This window comes from Oncorhynchus clarkii, chromosome 32 (genome assembly GCF_045791955.1).
Source record: "Oncorhynchus clarkii lewisi isolate Uvic-CL-2024 chromosome 32, UVic_Ocla_1.0, whole genome shotgun sequence".
Lineage (NCBI taxonomy): Eukaryota > Metazoa > Chordata > Actinopteri > Salmoniformes > Salmonidae > Oncorhynchus > Oncorhynchus clarkii.
This window is the reverse complement of record NC_092178.1, coordinates 33,932,135-33,950,731: the sequence shown is the minus strand read 5'-3', so window position 1 is coordinate 33,950,731 and position 18,597 is coordinate 33,932,135. Positions and strand designations below refer to the sequence as shown.

The window sequence follows — 18,597 nt, the reverse complement described above, 5'->3', positions numbered from 1 at the left end:
GGCCCACGCACACACGGATGTACGTGACATGCAAACGTAAACACACGGTGAGTCAGCAGAATTGTATCAACGTGCTAGTCTTCTATTCACTTTGATTCAACTTGTCATCTTTGTTCCTATCCGTAATCTTCTCTGTCCTTTAACCAATAGGCCTTAAGCCCGAGCCAATGTTCTTTTCTCTTTCGGTCTCTTGTTATTCTGGCCAGCTCATTAACTTGTTTTCTCACCACAATCTCCCCCTCACCCTTCCTCCACTTGTTCATTCCTTCATCCATCTACCCCCCCCCCCCCCCCCCTCGTTCGGCCTCCTTCCAGCCCACCCCTTCTATCTCTGTCACTTCGGCTTTTCTCCTCATTTGATCTGTTCTTCCACAGACACTGCCTTGTTTTGAACCGTTGGTCCCCCCTTCGCATCAATCTGCTGCTTCACTCCTCTTTTTCATCCCGCTCTTCTCTTTTTTAGGTCAAAGCGCTTATAACCTACTTAAGCCAACCGTCCTCCATCCCACCCGCTTCCCTTTCTTCTCTCCACTCGTCTTTCTTTCTTTAATCTGTTCATCGTGACAAAGGGGGGCTGTTGTAGGTGCAGTATCTGGCAGTGCCTGGTTCTTGTCATCAGTATTCCTCCGTCATGCCTTTTTCTCACTTCCCGTCTTCCCCGCCCTCCCGCCCGCCCGCCCTCCCTCCCTCCCTCCGTCAGTCTGTCTGTCTGTCTCGAGTGCTAATATAGAACAGAATGAAAGTCCAGTGAGTGCCAGGAGACTGCAGCAACAACCAAAAGAGAAGGAGAGAGAGAGAGGGTGGGGGGGGGTGAGTGAGGGAGAGGAGGAATGGCATGCAAACGAGAGAGAGGGAGAGCAAAACCAGGCCTGAGTAAACTAATAAGGCAAAACATGCACATGACGTGCACATACAGTACAGACCGCACACACCGACGGCAAACACGCAGAGAGACACACACCATGTGTGTACCCCCAAAACACAGCTCCTCCGTGACGTGAGCCTTTTATAGTAAAGAATATTAAGGCACGGACATCCAACTACAGGGTCACTCCATCAACTTGACTCTGGCCCTGAGCCCTTCAGTGACTGGCAATAAATGATAAACGAGTCAAGCACAGCCTCACTACCATTCGACCCCCAGGTACTGTACTATGTAGCTCAGTTACACCCCCCCCCTCTCCCTGCAACCCATAACCTGTTTAGAAAACTGCAGCTGGTGATTGGACCGGATACGACATACTGCATGTTTGCACTGGTCAATTGAAATCGCCATACATAATTACCACCTTCGCATGGACATGTTTATCATAAATTCTGATTATGAGCAATACGGTTGTTTTGGGTAACATATGGTAGCGATTTTACACTACCAAAACAGGGCACATGGTGTCAATTATCCGGTGACATCGTGCTTAAATCAGACACTACCAAACACTAACAGACAGACAGCTACACCGTAGCACACGCGAGCAGCCAGAGGCCTGTATTTCATATACCTTTGACTATTGGATATTCTTATAGGCACTATAGTATTGCCAGCCTAATCTCAGGAGATGATAGGGTTGAAGTCATAAACAGTGTTGTGCTTCAAGCATTGCTAAGGACTGCTGGCAAACGCAGTAAAGTACTGTTTGAATGGATGCTTACGAGCCTGCTGCTGCCTACCACCGTTCAGACAGACTGCTCTATCAAATATCAAATCATAGACTTAATTATAATAAACACACAGAAATAAAATGAATATGGTCAAATCCGGAAACTATCATTTTGAAAACAAAACGTTTATTCTTTCAGTGAAATACGGAACTGTTCCGTATTTTATCTAACGGGTGGCAACCCTAAGTCTAAATATTGCTGTTACATTACACAACCTTCAATGTTATGTCATAGTTATGTAAAATGTCTTTGTTAGGAAGAAATGGTCTTCGCACAGTTCGCAACGAGCCAGGAGGCCCAAACTGCTGCATATACCCTGACGAGAATGCACCTTTGTTAAATCACCACCCGTTTGGTGAAGTAGGCTGTGACTCAATGATAATTGAACAGGCACCGCATTGATTATACTCAACGCAGGACAAGCTAGTTAAACTAGTAATATCATCATCATCATCCATGTGTAGTTAACTAGTGATTATGTTAAGATTGGTTGTTTTTTTATAAAATAAGTTTAATGCTAGCTAGCACCTTAACTTGGCTCCTTGCTGCACCCGCGTGGTCAGCCTGCCACGTAATCTCCTCATGGATTACAATGTATTCAGCGTCCAAAAATGCCGATTACCGATTGTTATGAAAACTTGAAAATCGGCTATGATTAAATCGGCCAAGCCGATTAATCGGTCGACCTCTAGAGGCGATATTTAGATAGTTGATGGGGAGAGGGAACGAGACGGACAAAATACACCAAATACACAAAACGAGAGAAAGAGAGAGAAAGAGAGCGAGTGGGAGGGACATAAGGTGTTAGGAATCCCCCTCTGGGGCTCGATGCAGCAGTACAGTGTTGATGAATGCGCATCTGAAAACCCTATTTATTCAGATATCTGACATCGCCAAAAAGGCAGCCGTCACATACCCACCCACACACACACACTCGAGAAAGAGACAGAAGTACTGATCGCTACCTGGCTAAAGCACTCGTAAACGGAAGCCTTTGTGGAGACCGGGCTCTAAGCAACTGTGTGTGTTGGTCTTGCTTTACCTGTGACTCAGTACCACACATCAAATGAGACACACAGGCCCAAAGGCAACATAGCATCATAATATACTGACGACAGGTCGGCAGCCAAGAAGGGAGTTTCCTGCTGTCAATGTACAGCACTTTGAGCAGGTCTAGATCAACTAACTACAATTATCAACAGAGGTTCTTATTGGTAACAACAGTAAAAGGGTGGGGTCAACTGTGGGGTCAAAGGCCTACACTACAGTAGGCATAGAAATAGAATTACTTGACATTGTGTGAGCCGTATGTTTTCATAAAACAATCATTGCAAAATAACAAGTTACAGTATGCTGTCAGGAACCCTGCCATTTAAGGGGGAAAAAACACACACACACAGTCAGAAGTAACAGAGGAAAGAGAGGGTGGTGTGAGGAAAACAACGAGTGATGGAGAGAAAGACAGAGGGAAAGAAAGAGAAAAGGGGAGAGATGCAGAGAAGGTCTGCGCTGTACTGATTAGGCTCTGGAGACAGACTTCGGAAGGATGAGGAGATGCAGAGAGACACACAGAGACACACAGACACACAGAGAAAGACACAAATGTACAAAGGATCTCTCTCAGACAAAGACGTATATAAAAGGGCAACACACATTCAGAAATATGCTCTACTGGCCTGATCCTGGACAAGCCCCCACATATGTAGCCTACATTTCCATGAGTAAAAGAGAGCGAGTGAAAAAAAAAGAAGGAAAGAGAGAAAAATGCCCCTGACCTGAGGGAACTGCTTTGTGGTGACCTGGGGTGGAGATAGAGGACTGTCAGTTGCAGAGTCCAGTCCCTCTCTGGAGCTTTCCCAGTCTATCTGGGTGGCACCCCCTGCCTCTGGGGAGGTTAGTGGCAGGTCGCTGGCATAGCCAGAGGACAGAGGGTCCTGTACCGAGGGTTCCTCGACTTTTGTAGCTTCCTGGGCCTCCATAAGGTTGGTTGTCATATTGAGACCTGAGGTGTCCATTTTGGGTCTCCTTTGGGTCAAGCCAACCCTGCTTAGCTGGGTGGCTCCCCCCGTCTCTGGGGAGGTGCGGGGCAGATCGCTGGCATAGGCAGAGGAAAGAGGGTTCTGTATTAATAGTCCCTCTTGGACCTGTGCTGGTTTATCCAGACTGAGTTCCTTGACTTTTGTGGTTTCCTGGGTGCCCATAAGGAAAGTGGTCCTGGCATCCATTTTGGCTCTCCTGCTGTCTTCCTCAGAAAGATGTACTTTGAGGATGTTCCCAGTCACAGGGGATGCGGCTGGAGGTTCGGCACATACCTCTACTTCTACCTCTTTGTCATGGTAACTGTCCCCTCTCCAAACCGGGGACCCAAAGTCACTGGGGTAGACTGTCCTCACAACACACAGCCGGCCCTCCACCTCGCGAATGTGGACCACCCCTTTGTGCTCCTTTGATAAAGGGTTGTTAAAAGCAACCCCCAGCATCCCTGCTGGCCCACCCCCACCTTCATCCTCCACCTTCTCTTTCTCCTCTTCTCCTTTTTTCCCCCGTTCCCTCTCCTTCTTGGGTCTTTGTATACAAGGCCTCTCCAGGACCCCTTGTTCTCGCGCCCTGACTTTGCAGACTCGACCCCCACCAGGGGTGGTGTGCACCTGGGACGGGAAAGATGGGTCAGGGTTATCTGGGGTGGGGGTGGGGTCCTCACTGGGTTGCCCTTGGCTGCTTGGGGCCTCTATGGTACTGCTCGTCCCCCCTTCCTCACTCCCAGCTCCGGGGTAGGACAGCCTTCTCCACACTGGGCTTGGCTCAGGGGACAGTTCCAGCACTCTGCTACCCCCCAACCCCCCCATGCTGTCACTTGTGGAGTCCGTACAGAGAGCACTGGGAAGGGGCTGTCTGGATTGAGTTTGGACATGAGGTACAGTTAAATTGGTGATTTTGGCTCCGACGTCACTCATAGTGTTGAACGAGGCCGTGGTTGCCTCTGTGACAGTGCCTTTGTCCTCTTCCTCTTCATCCTCTTCCTCCGGTATGTTGCTTATCCTTACGCTTTCCACCTCCGAGCCGACCGACGACCCTCCTTTCTGGCGCTTCTTTCCTTTGCGTTTCCGCCGGAAGCGGAGGCGCCGTTTGGGGTTGGGGGACAGTGGGGGGAAGCCGTGTCCTCCCTCCCTAGGAGGCCTCACACAGCCCATAGAGCTTCCCATCTCAGAGTGAACGACTGAGGGAAGGACAGAGGAGGCAAAACTAGAAAGCAAAAAAAACACTCAGGTGGACAGGCACACCAGAGTGTGACGGATGAAAGCAATATCAATGTGACACCTGCTCGCGGTGTGACGTTAGTGACAGCATGTTTAGCTATGGTTGCTTGCCAGGAGTATCGAAAGTGACAATGACGAGACGGGATGTGGGCTCTCGTCACCTTCTCATAGGGTCTGGATCAGTCCACCGGGCCGAGGTGCTTGCTGCAGGCTTGCGTGTCACAGCTCTCGTCTGTCCGTAGGTGCTCCTCTCCCCGCCTTCCCTCCCCCTCTCCTCCTCTCTTTGCAGCTGTTGCCTCACCTCACCTAGGCAACACCGCTGTCAGCCCTGTCTCTACGGGTAGGTCACGGACGTCCCAGCACTAACGTCAAGGACACTGAGGCAGAAACATGTCAGCAGGCTCAGCACAGCGTACGAGAAAATAGATTTGGCTTCAGGCTTTAGTCGTTTATTCCTTCAAAGTTTGGCAGGTGAGAACGAAAGTCAACGTGGCTCATACATACATACTACATGTTGAACGAGGCTTGGAGAGTCTGATGTGTGAGACGGTGAGTCAGAGCACTGCAGCGTCCTCTTCAGCGCATCAGTCGTTTCACACAGACAATGTCGGCGTGTGCGGGAGAGAAGTCCATGGGGTCTCTGGCGTTGCCTGCGATGGAATCAGTGCTCGTCTCATATCTGCAATTCCTCAGAGTGTGAGACGCGAGGGAGCTGCAGTGCAGACACACATCGTCAGACACACACACACACACTCACACATGCAATGTGTCTGACTCGGTGCACATCATCGCAGTCGCTCGGCAGAGGAATCAAACAATTCAATATATCACGTCAACTGCAATTCCGCTCTGCTTCCGCCATCCTGCACACACGCAGTTTGTTGGTAATTTGTTTTCCCTGTCGTTCCGGGGGTACTGTAATCCAAGTACTTTATCCAGGCTCGCCTCCAGGTATCCACAATCATATATTATTAATAACTCTCCGCTCCTGCGATAATGTTATGGCTGTCAGCGCCGTAACAGCCAACAACAGTCATCGTAGTAGAAGTGGAGATAGCATTAGCTCTGCAGTAGCCGGTGGAGTCCCGTTCTGCCGAGACAGCGTGCTAATATCCACCATCCAGATTGGTGGTGGGTGATCGTGGACAGTCAGGCAATACTCTGACCGGCTGTTAACTCAAATCAGAGCCTCGACGGCGGCGACTCGGACTCCTCGCCATTCCCCACGATCCCCCCTGTTCATGGAGTCGCTGCGTCTGATTTCCTTCAGTTCCCCCGGTTGTTAACCAGAGAGGTCTCAGTACGAAGGAAACCTATGGGGGCGTTGAACGAGCGTTAAAGCAATGTTACGGTGCTGACTTGAAAGTCTCCAAGTGATACAGGTGACCATGGGACCAGGAAGAGAGGTGAAGAGATCCTCAAAGTCTCCAAGTGATACAGGTAACCATGGGACCAGGAAGAGAGGTGAAGAGATCCTGAAAGGTAGGCGTCCCAATCCTTCAATGATTACCAATCACACATTGCATTAGGAGTGGTAAGATACCTGCAGCGTGGTCTCACAGAAAATCCAGACAACTCGGGAAGCTGGTAGTGGTTCCTGTAGCTTTGTCTCTGGTGCTTTATCAGGTTCAAATCCAGAGCACGTCGAGGTAGGGAGTAGAGACCCCATCTTTAGCTTTCCAGACGTCACGTGGCGCCCCCATTGATACCGGCCTTGATCTTACTCCCCCCCTCCCCTCCAACAGAGGATTGCTGGGAGATCGTGCTATCCAGTCACCAACCCCTCAGTCCATCTCCAACCTTAGAACTGTCCGTCAGCCAGGCAGGCTTTTTCAGTCATCCCTGCTGACAGTCTTCAACACTGCTCCAGTACTCCAGTATATAAGCATCCACAATCCTCCAGGTCTCTATGTGTTCCCAGAGTCCACAGGCGTGCATGCAAAGAGGGTCTGGTTGCAGACAGACAGGCGGTTGGTTAAAAAGGCACTCCCTCTCGTCTCCTCTGGTCTGGTTAATGGAATTAGCAGTGGTGGCTGGGCTGGGCTACAGGAGGCGGGGCTACAGGAGGCTGGGTCTAAACTGAGTTCGACTTGGTTAGGGAAGGTCCAGCATCCCCAGCTTTAGCCGTCCTCCTGACGCTGCCTGCAAACGAGCAGCTGACTGGGTAAGGCAAAGGCAGAGGATAAGTCCGGTAGGCTGCAGCTCCTTGGTTGGTTATAGAGAGAGATGGAGGAGAGGGGGATCCGAATGAAGGGAGAACAAGGTCCCCGTCAGACAGGCATGGTCGGATTGATCCAATAAACACAGTGTTCCCGGGAGAGTCGCAAAATGTGTGTGTGTGCAGCTGAAGAGAGAGCAAGAGTGTGTGTGTGTGTGCCTGCAGGGCTGGGCGATCCTCCAATCAGCTGTTTGTGTAAGAATCCTGCGTGTGTATGTGAGCCGAGGTCTGTAGATCCAGGGGAAACAGGGAGACACAGTAACAGTAGGCAGCCTGTATTCCTCTCTCTGTCGCTGGCTTCTCGTGCTCGTGCTCTCCCTCGCTCGCAGGCAAAGAGAAAAGCGCTCTATCTTCACAACCTCTGCAGCTCTAGCTCTCTTTCTCCCTCCCTATTTTCTCCTCCTCCTATCCGCTTCCTCGTTCCGCCCTCCTCTCGCTCTCTCTCTGGCATACTCTCTACTGCTCTCTTGGTGTGACACACACACACACACACACACTATTTTTTGGGGGGTCCGATACATATAGATTTTTTATATCCTCCATTATAAACTGGCTGGTTCGAGCCCTAAATGCTGATTGGCTGACAGCCGTGGTATATCAGGGGGGTTTGTGATATACGACCAATATACCACGGCTAAGGGCTGTATACAAGGCACTCTGCGATGTGTCGTGCATAAGAACAGCACTTAGCCGTGGTATATTGGCCATATACCACACCCCCTCGGGCCTTATCGCTTAAATAGACTGTTACAGCAGTGAAAATGAAAAAGTTCCACTGTTCCACACTGAGTTCTCATACATTGTCATCCAAAATAGCAATTGTCTAAGAAATATGTTCCAGATGTTCATTTCTTACATAGTGACAATAATGACATCATGAGAATGGCCGCAAATGATTAGATAAGCATGATATTTCCTTATTTCATACTATGTATTAAATATCGGTTACCATGTATCCAACACCGATGTATTGGTAAAGAGCCCAATATCAGCTGTTAAGATCGGTGAACCGATATATCGGTCGGGCTCCACAAAGACACGAGTCAAATGCTTCCCAGGTTGGCCAGCTGCGGCAGAAAAAATTAATTGGTGTTGATTCTCTGCAATACCAGAGATCATTAAAGCAAGTTGAAAAAGAGTAAAGAAAGATGCAGGAGAGGAGGGTGTTGAGGAGTTTGGGGAAATGAGGGAGAGAATGAAAGAGAGCCTTTGCACCAGTTACAGCTTTTTCACACACACACACACACACACACACACACTAAACACTCAAATCTCACTGTGCGTGTGGGTGGTAGACAACTGTACGAGCACACAAACACAGTCCACATCAAGAAACACACACACACACACACACACGGACCTGAGGCAGTGTACAGCCCATTGCAAACATAAACACATAGTATTCTCCAGGGATGGTAGATCAGCTACTTGTAGAGGAGTCCAATCCACAGCTCTCCCATTACCTCCACAGTGGAAAACAGACAATAAGACCTGCAATCAGGTCTCTGAGGCCTTCCCCATGGATATATGATGTGCTGGAAGCACATCAAACTACCAATTAGCTACCTGAAAGCTGTCACATTTACGATCCAATTTTTTCTGCCACAACATAATTAGCATTTGGAGAGAATGTAGGTTGTGTTGAAAAGCTGATTTCAGGTCGGTTTTGATGTTTCACCCTCTAAATGATGGAGGTTAGGCGGTTTATAGTAATGACCTCGGCTAACCTGTACCCCTGCACATTGACTCGGTACCGTACCCCCTGTGTATAGCCTCGTTATTGTTATGTAATTTTGTTCTGTTACTTTTTGTTGATTTTATATATTTTTTTTAAACTTTAGTTTATTTACTAAATATTTTCTTTACTCTATTTATTCAATTGTATTGTTGGTTAAGGGCTTGTAAGTAAGCATTTCATGGGAAGGTCTACACCGGTTGTATTCGGCGCATGTGACTAATAAAATTCGATTTGCACAAATTAAAAGAGCCAGGCCAGAGTGGATTAGCCAATCGCATGCAGCCACAGCTCAGGGAGAGGCGGGGTTTGTGAGAGGGATGGGGTGTTGTTGGCTGAGAGCATTGTTAGTGCGCAGGGTTATCTATGAAGGTAGGACAACTGGTGACCCCTAGTGGTGAAAGTGAGGAGCTGCAGCCAACCTTGAACCACTGTTGCATCAGGGTAAATTATGCATACTGAATTTACATAGCGCTATACATTTTTTCAATGCTATAGGTAGGTCACAAACATGTGCAATGATCCATATAGTATACTACGAGGCTTGTCCCCAGAATATATTGTTGTAAAACACAACACTTTTTGGGGAAGGTGTCCTTTTTAATTAATGTATTTTATTTAACTAGGCAAGTCAGTTAAGAACAAATTCTTATTTTCAATGACAGAGACAACTATTATCTGTTAGGGGAGTGAACATCATAGCCAAACATTGACTTCAACTGATGGATTAAGTACCAAGTAGAGGACAACTGCCAGACATTGCTGCCTTGAGGGCTGGAGCAGGGCTGAGTCTCTCTAAAATTGAATTGAAGTGGCTGGTGTTGAGAAGCACCGCTGAGACAGCAACTTGTCTCGCCTGCAGTCGGAGAGAATGCTTTGCTAACGTGACACATCTTTGAAATAATGAAGAACTGGTCTTAACTAGACATGACAGAGTGTGGAGTCATAGGCCTGTGGTTCTACCCCTAACAACAGAGCTTCATCCAATGACGAATTCTCCTTTTGGCGCCTGACAGAGTCCTCCAATCAGCAGCGAACTTTAGGGGGACAGTTTCCTAGAATAACTTCCCTACTTTCTGGCCATGCAGTGTTTTCTGACCCCACATTTTACCTACTAAAACCAAACCTGAAATCCTTGCCTGTAATCATTACAATAAATGAATATGTGCTTTTAAACATACCATCTGGTGACTCCCAGAGACATTGTTGCTCCTTGCAAATCCCAGGTCATAATGTGCTGTTCAGACTTTTTACCCATGTCCACATATGTAACCCTGTCTACATTAAGTTGATGTACTCTCGTCTCACTATGACACTGTGCAGTCTGTCTCGGTGTCCTCGGTCTTAACAGGGACCTGGGCTGGCTGCACTGACCCTTCTAGCACCAACTCTTTGGGATTCGTACACTCCATTGGATTTCGTCACATTCTATTGTGTCACAAAGTGGGAATTGAAATGGATTCAATTCAAAACACTAACATGATTTAAAGACGAACACAAATTCAATAACTCAAATATAGTATTCGTCTCACTGAGTCGACACATGTTAGAAAACCCTTTGTCGTCGGTTACAGCTGTGAGTCTTCCTGGGTAATTCTCAGAGCTTTGTTCACCTGGATTGTACAATACCTGCCGATTATTCTTTTCAAAATTCTTTAAGCTCTATCAAGAAGTTGAGGATCACATGGCTAGAAAACTATTTATATCACTTGCCATAGATAGATTTTTAAGCAGATTGAAGTCAAACTGTAACTCGGCCACTCGGGAACATTCTGTGTCTCCTTGGTAAGCAACTCCAGCGTAGATTTGGCCTTGTTTTGTAGGTTACTGTCCTGCTGAAAAGGTGAATTTCTCTCCCAGTCTCTGGTGTAAATGCAGACTGAACCAGGATTTCATCTAGGATTTTTTTCTGTGCTTCGCTCGATTAAGTTTATGTTCATTCTGAAAAACTCCCCAGTATTTGCTGAGGTCAAGCATACCCATAACATGATGCAGCCAGCACCACCACGCTTGATAATAAGGAGGCCGTTAACTCAGTGATGTGTTGGATTTGCCCCGAATAGAATGCTTTGCATTTTAGGTCAGAAAGTGTATGTATACCTTCACTGTTATTTTTAATTCTCAGTATTACTTTAGTGCCTTGTTGCATACAAGGTGTATGTTTTGGAATATTTTTCTGGATGTATATTTGTATTCTTCTCACTCTGTCATTTAGGTCATTATTGTGGAGCCACTACAATGTTGTTGATTCATCCTCAGTTCACTCCCATCACAGCCATTGAACTCTGCAGCTGTTTTAAAAAAATCACCAATGGCCTCATGGTGACATCCCTTTGACATCCTTCCTGTCCTGCAGCTCTGCTCAGGAGGACGACTGCATCTTTGATGGTTTAATACATCATCCACGGCATAATTATTAACTTGACCATGCTTAAAAAAAAGAGATATTCAATGTCTGATTTGTTATGGTTGTTACCCATCTACCAATCACGACCCTTCTTTGAGGCTTTTGAAAAGCTCCCTGGTGTTTATAGTGGAATCTGTGCTTGGAATCCAATTTCATCCAGGCTGAATCACAACTGGCCCGTGATTGGGAGTCCCATAGGGTGGTGCACAATTGGCCCAGCGTCGTCCGGATTTGGCCGGAGTAGGCTGTCATTGTAAATAAGAATTTGTTCTTAACTGACTTTTTCAAATTCAACCCTTGATTGAGGGACCTTACAGACGTACAGTAGGTATGGGGGACAGATGTTTAGTCGTTCAAAAATCATGTCAACCCCTGTTATTTCACACAGAGTGAGTCCATGTTACTTATGTGATTTAAGCACAAAGGGGCTGAGTACTTAATTACCATTTTTCATTCAACACACACACGTACTTTTGTAGAAATGTCCTCTGGTCCGATGAAACAAAAATAGAACTGTTTGGCCTTAATGTCCATCGTTATGTTTGAAGGAAAAGGGGGGAGGCTTGCAAGCCGAAGAACACAGTCCCAACCGTGAAGCACGGGGGTGGCAGCATCATGTTGTGGGGGTGCTTTGCTGCAGGAGGGATTGGTGCACTTCACAAAATAGATGGCATCATGAGGAAAGAAAATGATGTGGATATATTGAAGCAACATCAAGACATCAGTTAAGTTAAAGCTTGATTGCAAATGGGTCATCCAATTCTGACCCACTGGGAATGTGATGAAAGAAATAAAAACTTAAATAAATCACTCTCTACTATCATTCTGACATTTCACATTCTTAAAATAAAGTGGTGATCCTAACTGACCTAAGACAGCGAATTCTTTACGAGTATTAAATGTCAGGAATTGTGAAAAACTGAGTTTAAATGTATTTGGCTAAGGTGTATGTAAACTTCAACTGTATATATACATATATGGCACATATATACAGTTGAAGTTGGAGGTTTACATACACCTTAGCCAAATACATTTAAACTCAGCCAAATACATCGATCCAGAGCATCCCAAAAATGCTCAATGAGTGACACATCCTGGTGAGTATACAGGCCATGGGAGAACTGGGACATTTTCAGCTTCTAATAATTGTGCCCAGATCCTTGAGTTATTATGCTGATACATGAGGTGATGGCGGCTGATGAATAACACGACAATGGGCCTCAGGATCTCGTCACGGTATCGCTGTGCATTCAAATTGCCATCTACAAAATGCAATTGTGTTTGTTGTCCGTAGCTTAAGCCTGCCCATACCATAACCCACTGCCACCCTGGGATTCCTCCGTGAAGAGCACACTTCTCCAGCTTCCCAGTGGCCATCGAAGTTGGGCATTTGCCCACTGAAGTCGGTTACGACGCCGAACTCCAGTCAGGTCAAGACTCTGGTGAGGATGACGAGCTCAGCTTCCCTGAGACAGTGAGTTTTTGCAGAAATTCTCCGGTTGTTCACACACACACAGTTTCATCAGCTATAAAAAGGTGGCTGGTCTCAGACGAACCCTAGCGTGGTTACACATGGTCTACGGTTGTGAGGCCTGTTGAACATGCTGCAAAATTCTCTAAAACGACGGTGGCGGTTTATGGTAGAGAAATGAACATTCAATCGTCTAGCAACAGCTCTGGTGGACATTCCTGCAGTCAGCATGCCAATTGCACGCTCCCTCAAAACTTGAGACATCTGTGGCATTGTGTTGCGTGACAAAACTGTACATTTTAGAGTGGCCTTTTATTGTCCCCAGCACAAGTTGCACCTGTGTAATGATCATGCTGTTTAATCAGCTTCTTGACATGCCACACCTGTCAGGTGGATGGATTATCTTGGCAAATGTGCACAACATTTGAGAAAAATAATATTTTTGTGCATATGGAACATTTCTGGGATCTTATATTTCAGCTCCTGAAACATGGGACCAACACTTTACATGTTGTGTTTATATTTTTGTTCAGTGTATATACTCATCGTGTATTTATTCCTCATGTTACTATTTTTCAATTATTTCTCTAATTTTCCCTCTGCGTTGTTGGGAAGGGCTGTGACTTCACTGTTCGTCAACACCTGTAGTTTATGAAGCATGTGACAAATAACATTTGGTTTGATTCAATTTACCCGCAACTGTAAACGACTGCTCTATTCTTCCATCTTCTCTCTTTCATTTCCTCCTCTTCTGTCTCCTTCAGTGCAACAGTAGTTTTCAGCCCCCATTCTGTCCATCAGCACAGAGTTCTCCCCCCCCCCCCCCATCTACCTCTATCCCTCGTTCTGCATCACTTCGCCACCCTCCCTCTCCCTCCCGCCCTTCCTCCCCCTGGGCTCACACCATTCTGCTGAATCATGCTGAATGAAGTGGCTGCGTAGTCATGCGGCGTGTCTCCGTGGCAACCTTCTTGCCGGCGTCACCCTGTGAGGTAATATCATCGTCGCTCTGTTTTGCCCACAGCACATCCTAGTGGCCGGGCATAGGAAGTGCAGCTGATTGTACCCCTAATAAAAGGTTGGTTTCTGAGCTGTCAAAATACTGGCATTGACAAAACGGCGCTCTCATTTCTGTCTTTTTCTACCTTCGATAGAGAAGTTTGACTTCTAAAAAGGAGAACATTTAGTTGAAGATGTATTATTTGTGGATACAGGAAGAGTAGCTTTGGGTTTGCGTGACTGATTAGAGTCCAAACATTCACGCCTGGGTTCCTGAGGCCAGCTGTATGTGTGTGTGTGTCCCTCTATGGTGCTAGTGCTTTGGGACCTGACCTACTGCAATGCCCTGCCTGGTGGTTGTTCTCCACCACAATACAAGGACATGCCAAGGTAAACTATGTGACACACACAGCCACTTGTATCCATGTTTTAAACACTGCTACGAGTGTCTTTAAAATTGACACGTGTGCACACACACACACGTGCCAAACACCAAACCAGAGCCTTATGAGGCTTCCCTAGAGCCGTCTCTGCAACAAGCAGGTCGGCACAGCATCTACAGACAAAGCAAGTCAAGTAAACTCCCACACCGGCAAGATGGACTAAAGACTTCTAAATCTAGTCTGCTCCTGGCACAGAACTCTCTAGCTGCGCCCAAACACACCCAATACTACAGTAGAGGACGTGGCTGAGAGATCGGTATCCACCATTAGCTCTTAGGATTGTCACCAGCTCGGTCTATAAGTGATTGGAACCAGACTGCAGGCCACAACGGACCGAGGCCGGGAGAACTAGCCTAAATAATAAATGACTGTCTTTAGCCCATATGGACAGAGAGGTTGCCGAAAACAGCGGCATCACTAACAAATGTCACGAGGTGGGAATTATGATGATTTGTAGAACTGTAAACTCTATTTGGAAAAAAGTGCTGTTATTAAAAAGTGATTTGGTTGCAGGGCAGACTGGCAAACCAACCAGAGATTAGCCACAACATAGAAATCTGATGTTTTTATTGATTCATTTTCATTGAACCTTTATTAAACCAGGTAAAGACCCTCGAGGTTAAACACCTCTTGTGAGGTGGACCTGGCCAGAGGTCAACAGGAAGTAGCCAGCGTGCCATGTACACAACCCAAAAACACAACACAAAACAATGTCCGGAGCAGGGTCGCAAAGCGCAACATAGAACTAGAACACATAGAGCAGCACAGACCTGGAAGTGCAGGATGATGGTCCAGATGAGGCCCAGTGTCAGCTTGGGGTTGCCGTCTGTGATGTCATCGTTCCGGATGTTCACCAGTTTGACCTGGAACGTGTAGAACAGGAGGATCTAAACGCCAGGCCTAGTTGTGAACTAAAGCATTGACCTGGAACAGAGCTGGGTAACCATGTGCTCCATGTTATTAACCAGTCATCACATGACTTCTTGCTCACCATTGCAAGATTGAATACTAAAAAGGCTATATTTTTGGTGTGAATAGCCTCCTGATTCCATCCTGCTTTCACACACCGGTGCACATAAAAGCAATGAAACCAGGAGAGGAAGCCGCTGAAGGCCACGGAGGTGCAGTCCGTGTCAAGTAGGAGCAGGTGTCTAAGACAGAGGTGCAGTTCGTGTCAAGTAGGAGCAGGTGTCTCTAAGACAGAGGTGCAGCATTGGGCAGTGATGCGTGAGGTGTGACTGTGGTCATCTGGGAGGCCCAGTCATGCAGAGCTGACACATTGGGACAGGGGACCAAGAGAAAGGTCACCTCAATGATTTTATTTATGGATATGCTTTGTATGGTTTTTTTTTTTAAATGTCAAAATAGACCAAACTAAATAAACAAACAAATCTATTTCCAACAGCAGACGTCTGAGTGTGGCTTTAGTTTGTCTCAATGTGTATTGCTGAGCGCATGAGTACCTGCTGAAATATTGTGTGGGTTTGAAAGCGGCAGGTGTGTGTGTGTGTGTGTCAGTTGTACCTGTCTCTGTTTGAGGAAGTCCAGGGCGATCTGGACATTCTGGAGCCGGTGAAATCGCATGCGACCCTTTTCTCTGGGCTGAAGGGGGGAAAACACGACAGAGAGAGAGATGAGTGTATGGGGGGAACACGGGAGATCTTCTCACAATGCTGACCAGTGAGAGAGATATAAGCCGTGACAAGTGTCGTTCCCAATTCAAAGTGCAGTGAGGGGGGGGGGGGGAAACTACGCCTGGGCCGCTGTAATGGCACGGCATTCTCCTAGAGGGCGCTGTCTTCAACTGTTGTCAAAGACATGCCAACAAGCATCCTCACAGCAGAGCAGGAAACCACCCAGGAAAAACATTCTCCAAACCAGAAAAGGTACATCTGCAAACCATGCTGGTTTAAACAGTCTTATACTTTTCTCAAACACACACACACACACACATTTTCCCCTGCCGCTCTCTCAAAACACACAGTCCTTGGCTGGCTGACTCACACACATTCACTCAGTCAATCACTTGACAGTCTGACAGAACACACACACACACACAGAGAAAACAAAACACACACAGCAAAGCTGCTAGAATTGCAAGATGCAGGAGTGTGTGTCACAGTGTGCTGGGTATAGTCAACGCTGCAGTACCAGCATAGAAGCAGGGTTATGAGGAGCACTCAGGCCAAACAGAGAACTCCATTCAGAGGACGAGAGGTCAGGGGAAGGTCAGGGTGAGAAGAGGCCACAGTTACACAGCCCCAGCCAAGATGCTGACAAAATAAAACCATTAAAAAAAAGCCTATTTAACCCTTGAAGGAATGTCTAAGGAGGTTTTGTCTGGTTACCCTGTTGTACTGCTTGTAGTGTGAAAATGTGTGAAAATGCTTGTGTGAGACATGAGACACGTCAGCGTGTAAATGTGTGTCTTGGGATAGAACTTAAATGCACTTCACGCGCATGCAGTCTTAAAGCACTGTCTATGGGGTGAGGATCAAACGTACTCCCTGAGCTCCATCCTCCACCTCCTCCCCCCCGAGCAAGATGAGCGGGGGAGCTCGGGAGATACACACCCTCCTCAGCGAGGAAACGCCCTTGAGCTGCTGCCGTCCAGAGGGGAAGGGGGGATGAGGAGAGTGAGAGAAGAGTGGATGGAGGATGAAAGAATTGTATGGAGGGATGAAGATGAGGTGATTGTCCAAAAGAAAGAGATCAAAGAGAAAGAGAACGTGAGAAAGAGGTAGAGCAGGAAGAAATGAAAAATGCAGCTGAGGCAATAATCAAGAAGTAAACTGCTAAGAGGCCAAATTTCTGAAAAACAAGATGAAAAGTTCCTCCCGTACACGCTCTCTCACACAGTAGCTCTCTCTCTCTCGCACAGTAGCTCTCTCTCTCTCGCACAGTAGCTCTCTCTCTCTCGCACAGTAGCTCTCTCTCTCTCACACAGTAGCTCTCTCTCTCTCACACAGTAGCTCTCTCTCTCGCACAGTAGCTCTCTCTCTCTCGCACAGTAGCTCTCTCTCTCTCGCACAGTATCTCTCTCTCGCACAGTAGCTCTCTCTCGCACAGTAGCTCTCTCTCTCGCACAGTAGCTCTCTCTCGCACAGTAGCTCTCTCTCTCTCGCACAGTAGCTCTCTCTCTCGCACACAGTAGCTCTCTCTCTCGCACACAGTAGCTCTCTCTCGCACACAGTAGCTCTCTCTCGCACACAGTAGCTCTCTCTCTCTCACACACAGTAGCTCTCTCTCTCTCACACACAGTAGCTCTCTCTCTCTCACACACAGTAGCTCTCTCTCTCTCACACACAGTAGCTCTCTCTCTCTCACACAGTAGCGCTCTCTCTCTCTCTCACACAGTAGCGCTCTCTCTCTCTCTCACACAGTATCTCTCTCACACAGTAGCTCTCTCACACAGTAGCTCTCTCTCTCGCACAGTAGCTCTCTCGCACAGTAGCTCTCTCTCTCTCGCACAGTAGCTCTCTCTCTCTCACACAGTAGCTCTCTCTCACACACAGTAGCTCTCTCTCTCTCGCACAGTAGCTCTCTCTCTCTCGCACAGTAGCTCTCTCTCTCTCGCACAGTAGCTCTCTCTCGCACAGTAGCTCTCTCTCGCACAGTAGCTCTCTCTCTCGCACAGTAGCTCTCTCTCTCGCACAGTAGCTCTCTCTCTCTCGCACAGTAGCTCTCTCTCTCGCACACAGTAGCTCTCTCTCTCGCACACAGTAGCTCTCTCTCGCACACAGTAGCTCTCTCTCGCACACAGTAGCTCTCTCTCGCACACAGTAGCTCTCTCTCTCTCACACACAGTAGCTCTCTCTCTCTCACACAGTAGCGCTCTCTCTCTCTCTCACACAGTATCTCTCTCACACAGTAGCACTCTCTCTCTCGCACAGTAGCTCGCTCTCTCGCACAGTAGCTCGCTCTCTCGCACAGTAGCTCGCTCTCTCGCACAGTAGCTCTCTCTCTCGCACAGTAGCTCTCTCTCTCGCACAGTAGCTCTCTCTCTCTCGCACAGTAGCTCTCTCTCTCTCGCACAGTAGCTCTCTCTCTCTCGCACAGTAGCTCTCTCTCTCGCACAGTAGCCCTCTCTCTCTCGCACAGTAGCCCTCTCCCTCTCTCTCGCACAGTAGCCCTCTCTCTCTCGCACAGTAGCCCTCTCTCTCTCTCTCTCGCACAGTAGCCCTCTCTCTCTCTCTCGCACAGTAGCCCTCTCTCTCTCGCACAGTAGCCCTCTCTCTCTCGCACAGTAGCCCTCTCTCTCTCGCACAGTAGCCCTCTCTCTCTCGCACAGTAGCCCTCTCTCTCTCGCACAGTAGCCCTCTCTCTCTCGCACAGTAGCCCTCTCTCTCTCGCACAGTAGCCCTCTCTCTCTCGCACAGTAGCCCTCTCTCTCTCGCACAGTATCCCT

At 47.6% G+C, this 18,597-nt stretch overlaps 2 protein-coding genes across 21 annotated transcripts in view; both read right to left on the bottom strand.

Annotated features, from left to right (window-relative positions):
* Positions 1-18,597, bottom strand: part of LOC139391751 (microtubule-actin cross-linking factor 1, isoforms 1/2/3/4/5-like) — a 228,335-nt gene that overhangs the window by 118,622 nt on the left and 91,116 nt on the right. For 13 of the 20 annotated variants that reach the window (XM_071139264.1, XM_071139260.1, XM_071139274.1 and 10 more), the window contains exons 4-6: positions 16,694-16,792; positions 15,714-15,791; positions 14,960-15,052 (exon numbers count right to left, since the gene is read on the bottom strand). In XM_071139264.1, the coding sequence (XP_070995365.1) occupies positions 14,960-15,052; positions 15,714-15,791; positions 16,694-16,792 (270 nt within the window). The remainder of the gene's footprint in view (positions 1-14,959; positions 15,053-15,713; positions 15,792-16,693; positions 16,793-18,597) is intronic. The other 7 variants (XM_071139276.1, XM_071139273.1, XM_071139280.1 and 4 more) reach the window with 2 other exon arrangements.
* LOC139391598 (uncharacterized) lies at positions 3,178-4,862 on the bottom strand. Its single transcript, XM_071138970.1, has 2 exons — positions 3,435-4,862; positions 3,178-3,195 (listed from the first exon to the last, which is right to left on the bottom strand). Exons 1-2 carry the CDS (start codon positions 4,860-4,862, stop codon positions 3,178-3,180), a joined length of 1,446 nt encoding a protein of 481 aa, XP_070995071.1.